This window comes from Orcinus orca, chromosome 10, assembly GCF_937001465.1.
Source record: "Orcinus orca chromosome 10, mOrcOrc1.1, whole genome shotgun sequence".
Classification (NCBI taxonomy): Eukaryota; Metazoa; Chordata; class Mammalia; order Artiodactyla; family Delphinidae; genus Orcinus; species Orcinus orca.
In genome coordinates this window covers 77,034,918-77,057,259 of record NC_064568.1, presented here as the reverse complement: position 1 = coordinate 77,057,259, position 22,342 = coordinate 77,034,918, and the positions used below count along the sequence as shown (strand labels likewise).

The 22,342-nt window shown below is 41.3% G+C and overlaps 2 protein-coding genes across 5 annotated transcripts in view; one reads left to right on the top strand and one right to left on the bottom strand.

Moving 5' to 3' along the window:
- Positions 1-1,540: 1,540 nt before the first annotated feature.
- ANKRD66 (ankyrin repeat domain 66) lies at positions 1,541-4,889 on the bottom strand. The gene is made up of 2 exons (XM_049716153.1): positions 4,719-4,889; positions 1,541-2,087 (listed from the first exon to the last, which is right to left on the bottom strand). The coding sequence occupies exons 1-2, from the start codon at positions 4,883-4,885 to the stop codon at positions 1,889-1,891; spliced, it is 366 nt and encodes a 121-aa protein (XP_049572110.1). The 5' UTR covers positions 4,886-4,889; the 3' UTR covers positions 1,541-1,888.
- Positions 4,890-15,593: 10,704 nt separating this feature from the next.
- PLA2G7 (phospholipase A2 group VII) overlaps positions 15,594-22,342 on the top strand; it is a 34,849-nt gene continuing 28,100 nt past the window's right edge. Inside the window, exon 1 of one of the 4 annotated variants that reach the window (XM_049716346.1) lies at positions 15,594-16,094. The gene's annotated coding sequence lies outside the window, so the exon portion shown is untranslated. Of the gene's footprint in view, positions 16,103-22,342 lie in introns of all 4 variants that reach the window. The other 3 variants (XM_012532229.3, XM_049716347.1, XM_033423873.2) reach the window with 3 other exon arrangements.

Here is a 22,342-nt window from a genome sequence, read left to right as displayed (position 1 = left end):
GAGCTGAGGGTGGAAGGGAAATTGTGAAACGGCGGCTCCTTGAGCGGGCTGAGGTCTCTGAATCAGCAGAGGGCCCAGTGAGGGGAATGGGGACCCAGTGAGGGAGGAGGCTGATCTGTGGGCGGGCCATCAGTGAGGGGGCCCCATGAGAAGACAAGGCTCAATATGAGTGACGAAGGGGAAAACTAAAGGACCTTTTTTTTTTTTTTTTTGCCAAGGTGGGAGGCTCAGTGGTGCAGCCTGGGCCCTTTTCCACACACTGCCACCCCTCCCCCTCCCTCCTCTCCCTCCTTCCAGCTCCCCCTTTCCCCTTTCCCTTCTCCCTTGGCCCACAAGCCTCTGCATGGGCTGTGCTCATGGTGGGGGAGAAGTGTGAACTTGCAGAGAGGATGGAAACTCTGCACAGAGGTCAAGGGCAATGTGTGTGTGAGGGTGAGTCAGGAAAGAAGTCGGAGATCCCCATGTCCCCTGAGTTTAGCCTTATCCCCCAGAATCAGCGGGCCCAGGGGCTCCCCCTTCATACTCCCAGGAGAAGATGGTTATTGGTCCAGCTGGAGTTGTTGCCCCTGGTTGAGGACTGATGGAAGGATGGCAAGCAGGAACCATCCCTGTGAATTGCAGGGACTAGAGAAAGGAAATTGATGCTCGGGATGGATAAACGCTAGACAAGGCACCCTCCACACCTAGACTGCTTTCCTATAAGATGCTCAAGCATTTGTTTATTTCAGAAAATTCAACTAAACATGACCTGTATTAACATAAGCATTGAGGAGTGTGTAATTAAGATGATGTTTGGTGCCTAAACACATTGATTTAGGCAGAAAAATTAGTAAGCCTAGAAAGTGCCATTTCAAGTACACTAGGCCAGCTGCCTGGTAGAGGCTCTAACTATTGTCTGGTTTCTACTGTAGTGCTGTCTGATGGGGGAAAAGCAAGCCACCTATATAATTTTAAAAACTCTACTAGCCACATTTTTTAAAAAACTAAAGGAAAAAGGTAGAATTCATGTTAGTAATATATTTTATTTAACCCAATATCTAAAATATTACCATTTCAATATGTAATCAATATTATTAACGAGCTATTTTACATTTTGTCCTAAGTCTTCAAAATATGATATGCATTTTATATTTATAGCATATCTCAATTTGGATACAATATTTTCATTGGAAATAGCTGATCTGTATTTAGATTTCCTAAAATATACAGTTGACCAAGTAGAGTTGTAATTCCATTATTTTATGCTAGCTCTCATTATTAAGTGGAATAAAATTAAGGTTTTTATTTCTCACTGTTTCTCCTGTGTAGAAAGGATCATTGGTAAAATTGGCCCACTGTGGGCTTCTTCCCCAAGCAAAAAAAAAAAGAAAAATAGCTGGAAACTCAGAGCTACATCTCTTCACCTCTTTGCTTGGTCTATGTGACAACAAATAATTTCTTTTTCATAGATTAACTGACCTGAGAATGTTGGAAATTTCTGAGGTTTTGTTGTTACAATACTTTTTTTTTTCATTGAAACAACCAAGTTTCCTTAGGAGAAGATTTTTCTTTGCCCCTGAAATGCTATAATTGCATACAGGGGTTCAGGAGATGCTGACAGTGCAAATCACTGGTGACAAAAATGCAAACAGCTGACGTTTGTCCCCTCTTGGTAGTACTTAGGGACAGCAGGTATGGGCAAGGAGGAGACAGCCCATGTAGAGAGTCCCCAGGCCAGACTTCCAGACTGAACAACAAGTCAGGAGCTATCGGTAGAAGCCATGTGGGTAATTAATGATCTAGGAGTAAAATCATGTCAGGACAACACACACCAAACAACACCTAGTCTGGTGCCAAGGAAAGTCTCCTGCCAGAAAGCCCAGCTCCAGTTCCTGGGATGCCAGCCTTCTCACACTCTCCTGTCCTTGGTATTGCTGAGCCTGGTGGGGCCTCGAGTCTTATTCTTTTTCTTATCAGTGTTTTGCTTTGAGGAAGGAAGAGACAGCTCCAACTCCCTCTTGTTGGCATCCCAGTCTTCATCCCGCTGATCAAGCTGCAGCCCCTTCTGCTTGGTGGCCTGGCGGTGGTCCCGGCACTGGGGCTCAGCCCTAGGAGAGGGGAACCAGCTCTCAACCCCCAATGCCCGTGGACTGGACAGCCTGCCCGGCCTGCAGGGGGGCGTCTCCTCTGCCCTCTGCATGCGGCCTGGGCACCTCTGCCGTCCAGTCGAAGAGAAAGGCGGCCAAGTTCAAGCATTTCCAAGTGTACACTTTGGGAGGTCTCAGACACTAAAGAAACTACTTGGAGGTGGAGAAAAACAGGGTGCCCAGGTGGGATGTCCATAGAATCAAAGACAAGCACTTAGTTTGAAGTGCTTGTCAGTTTTAATGACAGTGGCTGCAACACTAAGCCCCCCTACTCATTTTTAAAGTGCTCACATCAACAGAGCAACCTGCGTATTATGGGGAGGCTGTTTTCCTTCATTTATTTTTTAATTGCATTTTTTCCTAATTGTAAAAGCTATATCTGTTCACTGTAGAAAAATTTATAGTACAGAAACAGGTAGGGAAGAAAATAAAAATTATAATCATGTACGTATTGTATGTATAGATGCATTTATGTAAAGAAGAGTTAGATGATAGCTACAGAATCTTAGAACAGGTGATAGATGGAGAAATAGATGACTCGATCATCATACACACACGGACGATGGGAAGCATACAAAAACACCGTTTTGTATATGAGGCCAAAGGTGAGTACGTGACTTGCTTAAGGACACTGCTGAAAGCCCATTCACGGAGATAAGGTTTGAGCCAGTATGAGGACAAATGAAATTTGAGAGGATAAATGATCATACAGGCAGGGCAAACAGTATTGTAAGTGCAAAGCATGATAAAAAGCACAATTCATTCAGAGGACGGCAAACCTGCTTGTCGCTCAGCCTTTGTGCCCCCAACAAGCTGCAAGTGACCTCTCCGTATTCAGACCACAAAGCCTCCCTCCCCTGACCTGCTCTTTTGACCTTGTCACTTTCTATCTTGTATTAGTGTTATTTATGTAAACCAGTTCTCTCCTCCTCTCCTGTCCATTCTTGCAGACCCTGCCCAGAAATCTTGCTTTTTCTTCCAAGTCACTCTACCCTGACCTGTGCTAACACCCCTAAGGCTCACTCTGCTTTCGGCAGTCTCCATGCCGACTGCAAAACCCAATACTTGGCAACGACGTGGACGCACTTTGAGGGCGTTATCCTAAGTGAAATAAGTCAGACAGAGAAAGACAAATATCATATGATCTCACGATACGTAGAATCTGAAAACAAAAAAACTGAGCTCATAGATACAGAGAACAGATTCGTGGCTGCTGTGGGTGGGCGCAAGATGGGTGAAGGTACAAAAGGTACAAACTTCTAGTTATACAATAAATGTCACGAGGATGTAATGTACAGCATGGTGACTATTGCTAATAATACTGTATTGCATATTTGAAAGTTGCTAGGAGAGTAGATCTTAAAAGTTATCACAAGGAAAACAATTTGTAACTATGGATGGTGGCAGATGTTAACTAGACTTATTGTGGTATTTCACAATATATACAAAAATTGAATCATTATGCTATATACCTAAAACTGATATTATGTTGTATGTCAATCACATCTCAATAAAAAATACATCAAGTCCCACTTACATGAAAGCTAGCACAGATTAAGAGCACAGGTTTTCTCGTCAGAGAGATGTGGGTTTATACCTGACAATAAATACCGCTTGCTAACCATGGCATCCCAGATGAGACACAAACATCCGAAGTTCAGTTTCCTCATTTGCCAATTAAGGATATATTCACTTACCTTACTGAGTTCTTGTGAAGCACAAAAGAATCACAGGCGGGGCTTCCCTGGTGGCGCAGTGGTTGAGAGTCCACCTACTGATGCAGGGGACGCGGGTTCGTGCCCCGGTGCGGGAAGATCCCACGTTCCGCGGAGCGGGTGGGCCCGTGGGCCATGGCCGCTGAGCCTGCGCGTCCGGAGCCTGTGCTCTGCAGCGGGAGAGGCCCGCGTACTGGGAAAAAAAAAAAAAAAAAAAGAATCACAGGCGTAACGTACACAGCCCAGCGTATAGCAAATGTTCACTGACAGGTGCTTTAGCATAGCTCCCATCACTTTGTACTGGAAAATTCTCCCAACTGATTTCTCTGCAGCCAGGCTTGCTTCCCACCAACCCATTCGCCATACGGGAGTCAAAACAAATTTTTAAAAAGCAAAGCTGACTGTAACACTTCCCTAACTTTCTTCAGTGGTGTTCCATGGCTGAAGGTCTTGACAAGCCCTTTGGCTGAGTTTTTGCCGCGATCCTCCTCCAGTTCTATAACTGAGCCTTGTTTGGCGTGCCCCAGCCATGAACAGGACAAAGTTCCCGTTCTGCCCTCAAGAGGGCAGAAGGCTAACATTAATTGAGAGTCACTTGCTAGGCAGTGCACATTCGCTATCTTACTGAATCCTCACCACGAGATTCCAAGGCAGCATTACTGCTCTCATCATACAGATGGATAGACTAAGGCCTGGAGATGTTAAATAACTTGCTAAGGTGCTACAACTAATAAGTGGAGGTTCCAGGATTGTAATGGCCCCCATTCATTCATCTGACTCCCAAGAAATGTTCTTTCTACTACCCCACACCGACTACCAACGGGGTACCTCATGAACGGTGGTCTCGAAGGGCTGGATCTACATAGGCATTGCCTACTCACCCTTGATCGCAGCCCAGTGAGGTGGGGTTCGGTCGTTCCAGTCCACTTCCTTGTAGTCTGGGCCACAGAAACTTTTCTTCAAAATCTTTTTCACTGAATTGTAGTCCCCAGCAGCTACAGCTTGGTGGAGTTTTGTCATGTCGGACAGTTTGGTCAATTCCATGACCAAAAAAACAACTGTGGGAAAAGCATGCCACTTAGGAAATTCTCTGCAATACTTTATTCCTAGGGAGTGATTCCATAGGGTTCCTGATGGTTTACTTTCTTTCTTACCTCATACCTTTGCATCCAGGGTTGCTTCATGTGTATGCCCTGCTGAGTGTGTATTTGGATCTTAGCTACTGTGGTTAGTGCTTGCCAATCCCCTATCCAAAAACTATCAATGGTTCCTTTCTGCCTATAGGATTATACGCTAAGCTCATGGGCTGACATTGGCTAATTGGCCTCAAACCTCTTCCCAGTACTACTTCCCACTCCTACTCAAAAGTGCTAGCAGTGTGACTCTCAGTAATTCTGTGCCTTATCTTTCTCATCTAAAGAATGGGTATAATGGGCTTCCCTGGTGGCGCAGTGGTTGAGAGTCCGCCTGCCGATGCAGTGGACACGGGTTCGTGCCCTGGTCCGGGATGATCCCACATGCCGCGGAGCGGCTGGGCCCGTGAGCCTGTGCTCTGCAACGGGAGGGGCCACAACAGCGAGAGGCCCGCGTACAGCAAAAAAAAAAAAAAAAAAAAAAAAAAATGTGATTGGTCCTGTTCCCTGTGCTGATAATTGGTCTGATGGTTCAAAAACAAAGATGTAGAAAACCACTGGTGCCTTAGCATAAAGCGAGGCAATGACACCAAACACTTAGCAGTCAAGGTATTCTTCACCACCACACACACAGAGTTTTTGTTTTTGTTTTAAGGCTAATTTTAGTAAAGAAATTAAAGCAGTAAGAATTATTTATATCAAATTCTGACCCCTGATTACATGACTTCGTGAAAGTGTGGTTTTTTTTCCTGTGGTAGGCGAAGAGAGGCCACAATAGTGAGAGGCCCATGTACCAAAAAAAAAAAAAAATATATATATATATATATATATATATATATATATATATATATATACCCAGCATAGGAGCACCTCAATCCATAAGGCAAATGCTAACAGCTATAAAAAAGGAAGTTGACAGTAACACAATGATAGTGGGGAACTTTAACACCTCACTTACACCAATGGACAGATCATGCAAACGGAAAATTAATAAGGAAACACAGCTTTAAATGACACAATAGACCAGATAGATTTAATTGATATTTATAAGACATTCCATCCAAAAACAGCAGATTACACTTTCTTTTCAAGTGCGGATGGAGCATTCTCCAGGATAGATCACATCTTGGGTCACAAATCAAGCCTCAGTAAATTTAAGAAAATTGAAATCATATCAAGCATCTTTTCTGACCACAATGCTATGAGATTAGAAATGAATTACAAGGAAAGAAACGTAAAAAACACAAACACATGGAGGCTAAACAATATGTTCCTAAATAACCAAGAGATCACTGAAGAAATCGAAGAGGAAATCAAAAATACCTAGAAACAAATGACAATGAAAACACAACGATCCAAAACCTATGGGATGCAGCAAAAGCAGTTCTAAGAGGGAAGTTTATAGCTATACAAACCTACCTCAAGAAACAAGAAAAATATCAAACAATCTAACCTTACACCTAAAGGAACTAGAGAAAGAAGAACAAACAAAACCCAAAGTTAGCAGCAGGAAAGAAATCATAAAGATTAGAGCAGAAATAAGTAAAATAGAAACAAAGAAAACAATAGCAAAGATCAATAAAACTAAAAGCTGGTTCTTTGAGAAGATAAACAAAATTGATAAACCATTAGCCAGACTCATCAAGAAAAAGAGGGAGAGGACTGAAATCAATAAAATTAGAAATGAAAAAGAAGTTACAACAGACACATCAGGAATACAAAGCATCCTAAGAGACTACTACAAGCAACTCTATGCCAATAAAATGGACAACCTGGAAGAAATGGACAAATTCTTAGAAAGCTATAACCTTCCAAAACTGACCAGGAAGAAATAGAAAATATGAACAGACCAATCACAAGTAATGAAATTGAAACTGTGATTAAAAATCTTCCAACAAACAAAAGTCCAGGACCAGAGGGCTTCACAGGTGAATTCTATCAAACATTTAGAGAAGAGCTAACACCCATCCTTCTCAAACTCTTCCAAAAAATTGCAGAGGAAGGAACACTCCCAAACTCATTCTATGAGGCCACCATCACCCTGATACCAAAACCAGACAAAGATACTGTAAAAAAAATAAAGTTACAGACCAATATCTGTGATGAATATAGACGCAAAAATCCTCAACAAAATACTAGCAAATGGAATCCAAGAACACATTAAAAGGATCATACACCATGATCAAGTAGGATTTAACCCAAGGATGCAAAGATTCCTCAATAAACGCAAATCAATCAATGTGATACACCAGATTAACAAATTGAAGAAGAAAAACCATATGATCATCTCAGTAGATGCAGAAAAAGCTTTTGACAAAATTCAACACCCATTTATGATAGAAACTCTCCAGAAAGTGGGCATAGAGGGAACCTACCTCAGCCTAATAAAGGCCATATAGGACAAACCCACAGCAAACATCATTCTTAATGGTGAAAAACTGAAAGCATTTCCTCTAAGATAAGGAACAAGACAAGGATGTCCACTTTCACCACTATTATTCAACACAGTTTTGGAAGTCCTAGCCACGGCAATCAGAGAAGAAAAAGAAATAAAAGGAATACAAATTGGAAAAGAACAGGTAAAACTGTCACTGTTTGCAGATGACATGAGACTATACATAGGGAATCCTAAAGATGCCACCAGAAAACTACTAGAGCTAATCAATGAATCTGGTAAAGTTTCAGGATACAAAATTAATGCACAGAAATCTCTTACATTCCTATACACTAATAATGAAAAATCTGAAAGAGTAATTAAGGAAACACTCCCATTTACCATTGCAACAAAAAGAATAAAATACCTAGGAATAAACCTACCTAAGGAGACAAAAGACCTGTATGCCGAAAACTATAAGACACTGATGAAAGAAATTAAAGATGATACCAACAGAAGGAGAGATACACCATGTTCTTGGATTGGGAGAATCAGTATTGTGAAAATGACTATACTACCCAAAGCAATCTACAGATTCAATGCAATCCCTATCAAATTACCAATGGCATTTTTTACAGAAGTAGAACAAAAAATCTTAAAATTTGTATGGAGACACAAAAGACCCCGTATAGCCAAAGCAGTCTTGAGGGGAAAAAGCAGAACTGGAGGAATCAGACTCCCTGACTTCAGACTATACTACAAAGCTACAGTAATCAAGACAATATGGTATGGCACAAAAACAGAAATATAGGTCAATTGAACAAGATGGAAAGCCCAGAGATAAACCCATACACATATGGTCAACTAATCTATGACAAAGGAGGCAAGGATATATAATGGAGAAAAGACAGTCTCTTCAATAAGTGGTGCTGGGAAAACTGGATAGCTACATGCAAAAGAATGAAATTAGAACACTCCCTAACACCATATAGAAAAATAAACTCATAATGGATTAGAGACCTAAATGTAAGATCGGACACCATAAAGCTCTTAGAGGAAAACAGGAAGAGCACTCTTTGACATAAATCACAGCAAGATCTCTTTTGATCCACCTCCTAGAGTAATGGAAATAAAAACAAAAATAAAAACATGGGACCTAATGAAACGTCAAAGCTTTTGCACAGAAAAGGAAACCATTAACAAGATGAAAAGACAACCCTCAGAATGGGAGAAAATATTTGCAAACGAATCAATGGACAAAGGCTTAATCTCCAAAATATATAAACAGCTCATGCAGCTCAATATTAAAAAAACAAACAACCCAATTAAAAAATGGGCAGACCTAAATAGACATTTCTCCAAAGAGGACCTACAGATGGCCAAGAGGCACATGAAAAGCTGCTCAACATCGCTAATTTTTAGAGAAATGCAAATCAAAACTACAGTGAGGTATCACCTCACACCAGTTAGAATGGGCATCATCAGAAAATCTACAAACAACAAATGCTGGAGAGGGTGTGGAGAAAAAGGAACCCTCTTGCACTGTCGGTGGGAATGTAAATTGATACAGCCACTATGGAAAACAGTATGGAGGTTCCTCAAAAATCTAAAAATAGAATTACCATATGGTCCAGCAATCCCACTACTGGGCATATACCCATAGAAAACCATAATTCAAAAAGACACATGCACCCCAATGTTCATTGCAGCACTACTTACAATAGCCAGGTCATGGAAGCAACCTAAATGCCCATCGACAGACGAATGGGTAAAGAAGATGTGGTACATATATACAATGGAATATTACTCAGCCATAAAACGGAATGAAATTGGGTCATTTGTTGAGACGTGGAAGGATCTAGAGACTGTCATACAGAGTGAAGTAAGTCAGAAAGAGAAAAACAAATATCATATATTAATGTATATATGTGGAACCTAGAAAAATGGTACAGATGAACCAGTTTGCAGGGCAGAAATTGAGACACAGATGTAGAGAACAAATGTATGGACACCAAGGGGGGAGAGCAGCAGGGGGTGGGGGTGGGGTGTGATGAATTGGGAGATTGGGATTGACATGACATGTATACACTGATGTGCATAAAATTGATGATTAATAAGAACCTGCTGTATAAAAAAATAAAATAAAGTTCAAAAACTCAAAAAAAAATAGAATATTACAAAAGTGACCAATAATTTAGTTTATATGTATGTACTTGTTTATATGGGGAAAAGCTTAAAAGAATATACTTTGTAGTTAGATTAGTTGAATGAGCTCTTATAACTCACACAAACAAAAGAAACATTTTGTAATTGTCAAGGGTAGCGCTTTTAAGGACCTTGATTAGCTGTGGTAACAGTAGGAACGGGAAGGAAGATATGGGTGACACTGTGAGTGCAGAATCAAATAACTTGGCAACCGAATAAAGGAGCCAGGTAACTGTGAATCACAGTGCCACCGGGTGCCTTGGACTTCGCACAAAGCCTCCTACATCTTGATTGGGGTTAGTAGCAGTGTTATCAATGACTCAGGCAAAGAAAAATGTCCTGGAGACTGGTTTGGCAAGCCAGATCTTAGAGTCCAATTACTGAATGAATACAAACAAGCCACTTGTGACATCCACAGTTCCAAGTCATAAGTAAACCAAGTCTACAGAAGGCATTAAGGCCTGCCAAGGAGGAATGGAGCCTAAGCCTGGCATTGGATGATGACTTTTGGAATTGGCTAAAATACTGAACAAAAGATTCTTCATCCCTTCTCCACTTTTGAAACTTAGAGGCATGGCCGTCTGGGACCTGCCGTCCTCTGGAAGTGCTTCACCTCTGAGGTCTTGTGTTTCAGATTCCATTCTCGATCATGACCTTCTACCCGACTTCCATCACGCTGCCTCAGGGTAGTTTCCTCCAACCCACTCAAATCACCAATATTTTTCAGTTCTTCCTGGTTATTCATGTTACGTATATGTATAGTCATATAGATATGAAGTCTCTTTCCCATAGCTGTGTGAGTGTATATGTGTGTAGTATAGTAATATGGACATGAAATCTCTTTCCCATAGGTGTATGTGTATATATACATATGTGTGTATTGATGTATAGATATATAGGTACATATCTATGTATCAGGTGCTCGTTCTGCTTGCCAAATACTGTTCTAGGCAATTTACATGCATTATCTCTTTTAATACTCACTGAGCCCTCGTGATATAGATGATATTGTTATTTCTATTTCACAGCTTAGGAAACTGAGGGGTTTAAAGTCTGTGTAAATTGCCCAGGGCCTTAGAGCTAGTAAAGGTAGAACCGGATTTGAGCCCAGGTCTGTCTGACTCAGCCCTCTTAATTACCACATTTACCTCTGGAAAAGTATCTGGAAGACATGTACTAAGTTGTTAAATAATTACCTAATGAGGTTGGGGTTATGGCGGAACCCTCGTATTCTATATTTTTCTCCTTTATTTTGTTTGGATTTCCATCTAAAAATTCTTTTTCCATTAACAACAATTCCCTCATTTTTCACTGCCTCTGGCCAGTCTGCTCTCCCAGTTTCCAAGCCCAGATAGCCCTCTTCTGTTGTTTAGTTCCTGGACTGGCAAACATCGCCAGGGAAAGCACATCACCAGACAGACTGAATCCATGACTAAGGAGTGGATTCCAGCCACCACGGGGCTCAGAAAGATTCAAACATCCTCAGGCAGTTCTCATTGCCATTCCCCAGATTTTCACTCTCCTCGTGCTTTCTTTCACTCAAACTATAGCCACATGTCTTTTCTTTTCCATAAAATGTCTTAAAAGTAGTCGACACATATTGTCTTTGTACCCTTTATTCCTTACTGACTCCCTGCCTTAACCCCTCTGTTATACTCAAACTGGTCTTAGGTGTCACCGATGCCTTCCTGATTGGGAAATCCCACAGCCCTTGCTTTAGTCAATTCTATTTAATCAACAGTGTCGATCATATCTTTTAAACTCCTCTCTCTCTTGACTTCTGTAAAGCTCCTCTCTCCCATTTTCTATCCTCACTTTGACCAACCTCACAATTTCATTCACGACCTCCTCTTCCTCATACCTTCCATGAATGCGACTGTTCTTTAGATTTTTTTCTACCACTACCCTGTCTAAAAACACTCCATATCAACTCCATGCACTCTCAGTATTTTTATCTCTAAATAAATGACTTCTGCCCAGGTCTCTATATTGAGCCTCAGACCTGTATAACTAATCACTCAGTGTGCTGGCTCACTAGAGGGGAGAAAAATCACATTTTGGAGTATTTGCTGAATTCAAGCCACCCACATGAAGTCACTGCAGAGAGAGCTGGAAAATGTGCACAGTGGCTCTCTCGAGCAGGGATAAGTTGACTTCACACACCACTTGGTACCCAAGGGCAAAGGGTCTCAAACTATTTTTTTGACATACTGCAGAAAAGAGGTTTTATGTCAGTTACATATATATGCTATGGAAACCAAATTCTATGAAACAGCACTAAACTTTGCCACATGTGATGCACTTTAAAAGTTGTCATGTTCCATTTCATTAAAAAATATTTGTACCCACTCACCAAGTAGATTTCATAAGCCATCAGTGGTTCAAGACCCACAATTTATAAACATCATCCTTGGGTCTTTCAAACTCAATATGCACAGAATTGTGTTTATGATCCCACTTCTACAACCTGTTCCTTTTCCCTAATTTCCTGTGTCAATCAATGGCTCCATCATCTACCTGGTTTCCCCAGCTAGAAATCTCACGGCCATTTTGGACTCATCCCTCTGCTTTATCCCTCATGGCCATTTCTGCCTTATTCATATCTCTCAAGTAGATCTTCCAATCTCAGTCCCCACTGTCACTATCCTGTTTTATATCAGCTTTCACATAATAGTCTCCTAATTCATCCCCTGCTTTTGGTTTCTCCAATCTCAACTTATCTTTTTTCAGTTCAAAGCCATCTTCTAAAAATAAGTACTGCTACTGCTCTGCTTAAAAACTCTGATGGTTCCTCATTGCCCCCAAATGTTTCTTATTCATTCAGAAAACATCTATTGGGCAACTACTGTGGGCCAGGCTCTGTACTGGACACAGGGGAATAAAAATGCTATGGTTCCTATCCTCAAGGAGCTTACAGTCCGAACTCCATTGCATTACTGAGAAGACTCTTTTAGTAGTTCCAGCTCACCTTTTCACCTTACCTTCTGCTCCAGCCTGTCTATATATCTGATGCCCTTGTCACAGTAGAGGACTGGACATCACCAAGGTGTATCCTCCACTTCTAGGCTCCGGTGCCTTGGCTCATGCAGTCCCACATTCTATGGGATGCCTTCCTCTTCCTTCTAGATGAACTCCTACTCATTCTTGAAAGCCTTTGTCTTGGTGAAGCCTTCCTTTTCACAAGTTCCTATTCAAAAATTTTAAATATTGAGTCAATGTAGTCATGCCCATATCCCAAATAGTTAAATAGTACTGAGGTGCTAGAAGAGAGAAGCCAGAGTCTCCCACCTCAACTCACCCCAACCCCAGCCCAATTCCCCAAAGGTAATCACCCTTAATGATTTTCCTTTTTAGATATCTGGTGATCTCCATGTTTGCAAAATAGTATGCTATATTATTATTTCTTGGTGTATCATCCTAAGCACTGTCTATCTAATTTCTACTAGGAGAGTGAGCATTTAGCTCACAACCATCCTGGTCCTATCTTTTCTCTTCTCTAACCCTCCTAATAGAGTTACATCTCTCTACTCAGGCCCTCCACTACATCTTTCCTCTGCAAAGTCACTGTGCATCCAGACGTTTACTTTTTGTTCTACTAACTATGGACATTATCTCTTTTGACTCTCATCATTTTCCAAAATGAGACCCTTAGTAACTCAACCTTTTCTCCATCCTAGTAGGCCTCACTTCTACCTCCTTCTACCTACTTACCTATAGGTACTTCTACATTTTAAAAATCAATCATATTTACATTCTCCTGTATAATCATAGTTCATTTTTCTTTGGCTTGTTTAAAAGGTGTTTCTAAGAGTTGAAAACCAGTAAGCATGTTTGCACTGTTAGACTAGTGAATGTTGTTTTCGATCGTCTAGTGGAATACTCTGATCATACTTTCTTCCCTGGGCCGTTCAGAGAAATATATTTTTAGATTTCAGGTTTAATGGTGTCTCCACCCAATAGCTCAAAATCAATCCATTTTAAATTACATCACACTTACATCATGGCTTTCCTGGACATTTTCCCTCTTGGAGTTTCTAGTTTTACCTTTAATTGTCTTTAATTTTAAATTTAAGTAATTTAATCTTTTAATTTTTTCTTTTGCATTCTGTTACCTTCTAAGGGCCTCGAGGGTTTCCAAGTTCCCAATCATACTTTTAGTTTTATTGAATCCCATTGTTTCTTCCAGCTTCATTACTTTAATCAGGATGGGTTAGTTTCCAGACCGTCACCCTGGGGCTTCCCTCCTCGGCTCATCTGGCTTGGAGCCTCTTTTCCTTGGATCCTGTGCAGTGAGAATGCCTTTCACTTTCATCCCTTCCAAGGAGAATTAATAACTCACTTCTCAGAAACCCCACAGTCCTTGTATTTACCTACAAGGGCTCACTTGCTATGGTGTGATTTCCTTAGCCTCCAGGGGTAGTCATCCTTGAAATGGTACCTAACATACAGTTTGCCCCCAATAAACACTATTTGAAAAGACTATGGAGCACATTATTACTATTTATTCCAAAATCTTGATTGAGGACAGAGTCATCAGTTTTTTTCATGTTAAGGAGTAAAGAAGCACTTCTATATTGATGGGAAATGGGAGTAAGAATTAAGAGATAAGAAACAGCTCAACAAAGAATCAATTTATAAACACAAGTACCTTATTTTTTTCACTACATCAAAACAAAAAAAAACCCATATCAGATCCACCTTATAACCTGTATGTCTACGTTGACTTGCCATCCTTTGGAATGTGAGGCCCATTCTTTATTCATTTCACTGGACTAGGGTTGCCAGAAAAATTACAGGAAGCCCAGTTAAATTTGAATTTCAAATAAACAACACATAATTTTGAGTATAAATAGGTTCCAAATATTGTATGGAACCTTCTTATACTAAAACCTTTTTGTCATTTGTCTGAAATTCAAATTTAGCTGGATGTCCTGTATTTCATTTGCTAAATCTGGCAACCCTACCCTGGGGACCTTCTCAGGACATTAACCTGCTAAATGCCAACCAGTCTGACCTCCTCAGAGAGAGTAATCTGATTACAGTGGGAGGAAGCACAGAGTTGACATGGAAAGAAAGAAAGAAAATATTTCATACTTGCCTTCAAGACCTGCTTTCAAAGCCCACCACCTTTTTAGGTGTGATGATGAATTTTCTGATTGTGTCTTCTGAATCTTCATCCTGTCTTAAGGTTAAAGGGAGGAGGGGAGGTCCTTAGAGACCGCTTACGTAGTGTATCATGTACACTTTTAGATTAATATTCTGGGGCAATTTGTTTCATAGGCGGTTATCCCAGGAAGCACAGGAAATTGTCATTAGGCTGAGATAGTTTAAATGTTCACCTATTGTCAGGTTTAAATAAGTCACTGCTTCTTTAAAGATAATACTATTAGACAGCACTGTGTATGCTCTGTCCTAAGCATTTCACATACATTTGCATTTCGTTCTCACAAGGTGCCTCTGACTAATGTACTTTGATTATCTCCGTTTTACCCTTGAGGAAGCTGAGAAGCAGAAAGGATAAAGAACTTGCCCAAAGTGACATCACTAACAAGTGTGAGAAAGGAGCTATAATCCATGCCTTCTTAATCTGGAGTCCTCCAAATAAAAATAAAATAAATTTCATCTACAGTCCTGTCAACCTCGCCAAAAAGCCAAAAATCACTAGTTAAAAACATAAAACATTAACTCCACCCATGAATGTCAAACTACTTTCTCTGAGTCTCTAACTGAAGCTTTAAATGAATATTTTAAAATTAGAAAGTTGGATTGAGGAGAAAGCATTGGAAAATGAAGGAAGGAATTTCAGCGAAACCGCAAAGAACTGGGTTAAGCTGAGCTATCAGATGGCCCCTTTTCACACCATTTCCCCCCAAGTCATAAAAGCTCTTCCTGATTGCCCTTCACTGTGTTTCCACGGAGAAATGAAACTAACTCGGTGGCAGGCCTTCCAAGCCGGAGCATAGTCCACATAATTTCTAGTTCCAGTGTACTATAAAACGGAAAGCGGACTGCGCAAGGCATTGCGGATTGCAGATGGAAACAGAGTAACCGGGAATTTAGTGAAACGAGCAAGGTCGGCGCGATGGGGGGGTGAATGGAACTGGGAAAGATCTGATCGGAATAGAGTCTGAGAACAGGAACTGGGGGCGCAGCACCCGCTCTCTGCACGCGTGGGTCGGTCCCGGGGGGGAAGGGGGTTAAGTTAACCCGCGGGTCCAGATTGCAGACCGCCAGCCCTGGGAGGGTGCTGTGTTCGCCGAGCTCGCCCGCGTCCCAGCGCCTCTGCTGGTGGGAGGACGGTGGCCTCAGCTCCACCCCTTCCCTCCTCCTGCGGCGCCGGGGGAGGTCAGAGTCGGGGCGACCAGACGGCGCGGGGCAGAAGGAGCGCGAAGCCAGCGCGCAGCCCCTCGCCCGCCGCCCCGCGGCCACGGTGACCCGGTGACAGCGGGCGACAGAGCCTGCGGTACTGGCAGCGAGCAAGCAGCAGAAGGGGTCGGCGCGCCGGTCCCGGTTCCCGCGAGCAGCTCATCGCGGTGCCCGGGTGACGAGGTACGCCGGGGCGGGTGGGAGCCGGGGGTTGCCACCGGCTGGGGGGCTGGGAGGTTGGGGGCTGAAAGGATGGGGATGGGAGGATGGGGGAGGATGGGGGTTGGAGGACTGGGACCCCGCCCGCACCCACCTCCAAGCCGGAGCTGGGCTCGCCTTCCCTGCAGCCCTCCGAACAGCTCTGGGATCTTTGCGGGGAGGGTGATGGAATTCGAGCCCAGTACTCCCAAACCTTTTCCCCGGGGAGCAACCCCAAAGAATTGGGTGCTGAGAAGGAATCCTGACAGGAGAACCTGGAGCACAGGGAGTTTTCTTATCTGTGGGTCTACACACACACACACACACACACACACACACACACACACACACACACACGAGTGTCGCTTCTTCCGGAGCCCAGTTCTGAGAAGCTGCTGTATGATCTGAATGACAAAGCCGTCCCTCTCTGCTCCGATTACTTACTCCCCATGTCCCAGAGCTCCAGGCTGCAGCCCAGATAAGATCTCGGCTGCGCTACCCTGACTCTGCGGGAGGCTTGTTTTTAAAAAGCCAAACAGAACCAGAAAGCAGAGAACATTCTCTTCCCCGTCATCACCTGGAGCCTCTCATAGACCTTTCTAGCTCTAAAAACGAAAAGGTCAGGCTTTCATTCAGACCTCTGGCTTCCCGGGTGGCTGCGGAAATGGGAGGAAGGAGGAGGGAGAGCTATGTGGGCTCATAAGGGGGCTGGGAGCCCTTGAGGGACTTACGTGTTCAGGTTCGAGAGGGATTTGTGTTAACAAATCAGTATTGAACAAATTACCTTTGACCCCAATAAGAATGCTGAGCCAGGAGGTTGGTCTATGAGTAGGAGCCGGGAAATGCACCCCTTCAAAGTGTTGACAGTTACAAAGGCCTGGAACCTAATCTTGGGCTAACACTGAACTCAGGGATCCGAGCATTAAGTATTGGTCTGGTCCATAGGAAGGGGAAGGGGATGGCCTTCTTTTTTTTTTTTAATTTAATTTAATTTATTTTTTATACAGCAGGTTCTTCTTAGTTATCTATGTTATACATATTAATGTATATATGTCAATTCCAATCTCCCAATTCATCCCACCCCCACCCCCACTTTCCCCCCTTGGTGTACATACATTTGTTCTCTACATCTCTGTCTCTATTGCTGCCTTGCAAACCAGTTCATCTGTACCATTTTTCTAGATTCCACATATATGCGTTAATATACGATATTTGTTTTTCTCTTTCTGACTTACTTCACTCTGTATGACAGTCTCTAGGTCCATCCATGTCTCTACAAATGACCCAATTTCGTTCCTTTTTATGGCTGAGTAATATACCATTGTATATACATGTACCACATCTCCTTTGTCCATTTGTCGGTCGATAGGCATTTAGGTTGCTTCCATGACCTGGCTATTATAAATAGTGCTGCAATGAACACTGGGGTGCATGTGTCTTTTTGAATTATGGTTTTCTCTGTGTATATGCCCGGTAGTGGGATTGCTGGGTCATAGGGTAATTCATTTTGAGTTTTTTAAGGAACCTCCATGCTGTTCTCCATAGTGACTATATCAATTTACATTCCCACCAACAGTGCAAGAGGGTTCCCTTTTCTCTACACCCTCTCCAGCAACTGTTCTTTGTAGATTTTCTGATGATGCCCATTCTAACTGGTGTGAGGTGATACCTCATTGTAGTTTTGATTTGCATTTCTCTAATAATTAGTGATGTTGAGCAGCTTTTCATGTGCCTCCTGGCCATCTGTATGTCTTCTTTGGAGAAATGTCTATTTAGGACTTCTGCCCATTTTTTGATTGAGTTGTTTGTTTTTTTAATATTGAGTTGCATGAGCTGTTTATATATTTTGGAGTTTAGCCTTTGTCCGTTGATTCGTTTGCAGATATTTTCTCCCATTCTGAGGGTTGTCTTTTTGTCTTGTTTATAGTTTCCTTTGCTGTGCAAAAGCTTTGAAGTTTCATTAGGTCCCATTTGTTTATTTTTGTTTTTATTTCCATTACAGTAGGAGGTGGGTCAAAAGAGATCTTGCTGTCATTAATGTCAAAGAGTGTTCTATCTATGTTTTCCTCTAAGAGTTTTATAGTGTCTGGTCTTAGATTTAGGTCTTTAATCCATTCTGAGTTTATTTTTCTATATGGTGTTAGGGAGTGTTCTAATTTCATTCTTTTACATGTAGCTGTCCAGTTTTCCCAGCATCACTTATTGAAGAGACTGTATTTTCTCCATCGTATATGCTTGCTTCCTTTGTCATAGATTAGTTGACCATAGGTGTGTGGGTTTATCTCTGGGCTTTCCATCTTGTTCCATTGATCTATATTTCTGTTTTTGTGCCACACCATATTGCCTTGATTACTGTGGCTTTGTAGTATAGTCTGAAGTCAGGGAGTCTGATTTCTCCAGCTCCGCGTTTTTCCCTCAAGACTGCTTTGGCTATACGGGGTCTTTTGTGTCTCCATACAAATTTTAAGATTTTTTGTTCCACTTCTGTAAAAAATGCCATTGGTAATTTGATAGGGATTGCATTGAATCTGTAGATTGCTTTGGGTAGTATAGTCATTTTGACAAGACTGATTCTTCCAATCCAAGAACATGGTATATCTCTCCATCTGTTTGTATCATCTTTAATTTCTTTCATCAGTGCCTTATAGTTTTCTGAGTACAGGTCTTTTACCTCCTTAGGTAGGTTTATTCCTAGGTATTTTATTGTTTTTGTTGCATTGGTGAATGGGATTGTTTCCTTAATTTCTCTTTCTGATCTTTCATTATTAGTGTATAGGAATGTAAGAGATTTCTGTGCATTAATTTTGTATCCTGCTACTTTACCAAATTCATTGATTAGCTCTAGTAGTGTTCTGGTGTCATCTTTAGGATTCTGTATGTTTAGTATCATGTCATCTGCAAACAGTGGCAGTTTTACTTGTTCTTTTCCAATTTGTATTCCTTTTATTTCTTTTTCTTCTCTGATTGCTGTGGCTAGGACTTCCAAAACTATGTTGAATAATAGTGGTGAGAGTGGACATCCTTGTCTTGTTCCTGATCTTAGAGGAAATGCTTTCAGTTTTTCACCATTGAGAATGATGTTTGCTGTGGGTTTGTCCTATATGGTCTTTATTATGCTGAGGTAGTTTCCCTCTGTGCCCACTTTCTGGAGAGTTTTTATCATAAACAGGTGTTGAATTTTGTCAAAAGCTTTTTCTGCATCTATTGAGATGATCATATGTCTTTCATTCTTCAGTTTGTTAATATGGTGTATCACATTGATTGATTTGCCTATATTGAAGAATCCTTGCATCCCAGGGTTAATCCTACTTGATCATGGTGTATGATCATTTTAATGTGTTGTTGGATTCCATTTGCTAGTATTTTGTTGAGGATTTTTGCATCTATATTCATCACTGATATTGGTCTGTAATTTTCTTTTTTTGTGGTATCTTTGTCTGGTTTTGGTATCAGGGTGATGGTGGCCTTGTACAACAAGTTTGGAAGTGTTCCTTCCTCTGCAATTTTTTGGAAGAGTTTGAGAACATGGCTGTTAGCTCTTCTCTAAATGTTTGATAGAATTCACCTGTGAAGCCCTCTGGTCCTGGGCTTTTGTTTGTTGGAAGGTTTTTAATCACAGTTTCAATTTCATTACTTGTGATTGGTCTGTTCATATATTCTATTTCTTCCTGGTTCAGTTTTGGAAGGTTATAGCTTTCTAAGAATTTGTCCATTTCTTCCAGGTTGTCCATTTTATTGGCATAGAGTTGCTTGTAGTAGTCTCTTAGGATGCTTTGTATTCCTGTGGTGTCTGTTGTAACTTCTTTTTCATTTCTAATTTTATTGATTTGAACCCTCTCCCTCTTTTTCCTGATGAGTCTGACTAAAGGTTTATCAATTTTGTTTATCTTCTCAAAGAACCTTTAGGTGTAAAGTTAGATTGTTTATCTGAGATTTTTCTTGTTTCTTGAGGTAGGCTTGTATTGCTATAAACTTCCCTCTTAGAACTGGGTTTGCTGCATCACATAGGTTTTGGATCATCGTGTTTTCATTGTCATTTGTCTCTAGGTATTTTTTGACTTCCTCTTTGATTTCTTCAATGATCTCTTGGTTATTTAGGAACGTATTGTTTAGCCTCCATGTGTTTGTTTTTTACGTTTTTTTTTTTTCACTGTAATGGATTTCTAATCTCATAACGTTGTGGTCAGAAAAGAAGCTGGATATGATTTCAATTTTCTCAAATTTACCGAGGCTTGATTTGTGACCCAAGATGTGATCTATCCTGGAGAATGTTCCATGTGCACTTGAGAAGAAAGTGCAATCTGCTGTTTTCGGATGGAATGCCCTATAAATATCAACTATATCTGGTCTATTGTGTCATTTAAAGCTTGTGTTTCCTTATTAATTTTCTGTCTGGATAATCTGTCCAGTGGTGTAAGTGAAGTGTTAAAGTCCCCCTCTATTGTTGTGTTACTGACAATTTCCTTTTTTATAGCTATTAGCATTTGCCTTATGTATTGATGTGCTTCTATGTTGGGTGCATATATATTTATAATTGTTACATCTTCTTCTTGAATTGATCCCCTGATCATTGATCATTATGTAGTGTCCTTCCCTGTCTCTTATAACATTCTTTGTTCTAAAGCCTATTTTATCTGATATGAGTATTGCTACTCCAGCTTTCTTTTGATTTCCACTTGCATGGAATATATTTTTCCATCCCCTCACTTTCAGTCTGCATGTGTCCCTAGGTCTGAAGTGGGTCTCTTGTAGACAGCATATATAAGGGTCTTGTTTTTGTATCCATTCAGCCAGTCTGTGTCTTTTGGTTGGAGCATTTAATCCATTCACATTTAAGGTAATTATCAATATGCATGTTCCTATTCCCATTTTCTTAATTGTTTTGGGTTTGTTTTTGTAGGTCTTCTTCTTCTCTTGTGTTTCCCACTTAGAGAAGTTCCTTTAGCATTTGTTATAGAGCTGGTTTGCTGGTGCTGAAGTCTTGTAGCTTTTGCTTGTCTGTAAAGCTTTTGATTTCTCCGTCAAATCTGAATGAGATCCTTGCCCAGTAGAGTAATCTTGATTGTAGGTTCTTCCCTTTCATCACTTTAAATATATCGTGCCACCCCCTTCTGGCTTGTAGAGTTTCTGCTGAGAAATCAGCTGTTAACCTTATGGGAGTTCCCTTGTATGTTATTTGTCATTTTTCTCCTGTTGCTTTTAATATTTTTTCTTTGTCTTTAATTTTTGTCAATTTAATTACCATGTGTCTGGGCGTGTTTCTCCTTGGGTTTATCCTGGGACTCTCTGCACTCCCTGGACTTGGGTGGCTATTTTCTTTCCCATGTTAGGGAAGTTTTCGACTATAATCTCTTCAAATATTTTCTTGGGTCCTTCCTCTCTCACTTCTCTTTCTGGGACCCCTATCATGCGAATGTTGGTGAATTTAATGTTGTCCCAGAGGTCTCTATGCTGGCTTCATTTCTTTTCATTCTTTTTTCTTTATTCTGTTCCATGGCAGTGAATTCCACTATTCTGTCTTCCAGGTCACTTACCCGTTCTTCTGCCTCAGTTATTCTGCTATTATTCCTCATTATGACCGTTCAACAATCGCTTTCCCTGCTAGGGATTTTAAAGACAAAAATCACATCTATTTTTGAAATCTTTTAATCCAAAACATAGTGACTGACACATAGTTACTCTTAAAATTGAGTAAATGGACTCGTGAACAAATGCATGAATGAGGCAGCCAGTCATTGAATTATTTGGAGAATTATTACTCTGGGAATGAAGTCAGATAGCACATATATAGGGTGATGAAAAAAACTCAGCAAACAGTACTCTTACTGTTCCATTGCAGACATTTCCAAACACTGCCTCCTGGTACTGGCTATACCAGAGCCCATAGGGAGCTAACATATAGATGCCTGGACCTGCCTTCTGAAGATTCTGCATCAGAAAGTCTGCGATGGGTCTCAGGAGTCAGCGTGTTCAAAGGTTCCGCAAGAGCCTTGCAGCCTGCCTGAGGTCAGGCAGGGAACTGGCGTGGGCAATTTCACCTGGCCTTAACTCTGCCGGTTCCACTATAAGGACAAAAGGTGATGGCCCTGGCACTGGTCTGGTAGGAATCATGGGGAGGGCAGAGCACCCCAGTCCTGCTTGGAGGACTCGGGGAAGACCTGCTAGCCATTGGCTGTCTCTAATTCTTCCTGAGGTTATTGACAGGGAAGATGTGATGAATACCCA

Bases quoted from the DNA above. Each gene is read 5' to 3' on its own strand.
- ANKRD66 (XM_049716153.1), bottom strand. From the start codon at position 4,885: ATGGAATTGACCAAACTGTCCGACATGACAAAACTCCACCAAGCTGTA. The intron at 2,088-4,718 runs GTAGGCAATGCC...CCCCTCTCCTAG, and splicing joins TGGGCTGCGATCAAGGGTGA to GGCTGAGCCCCAGTGCCGGG.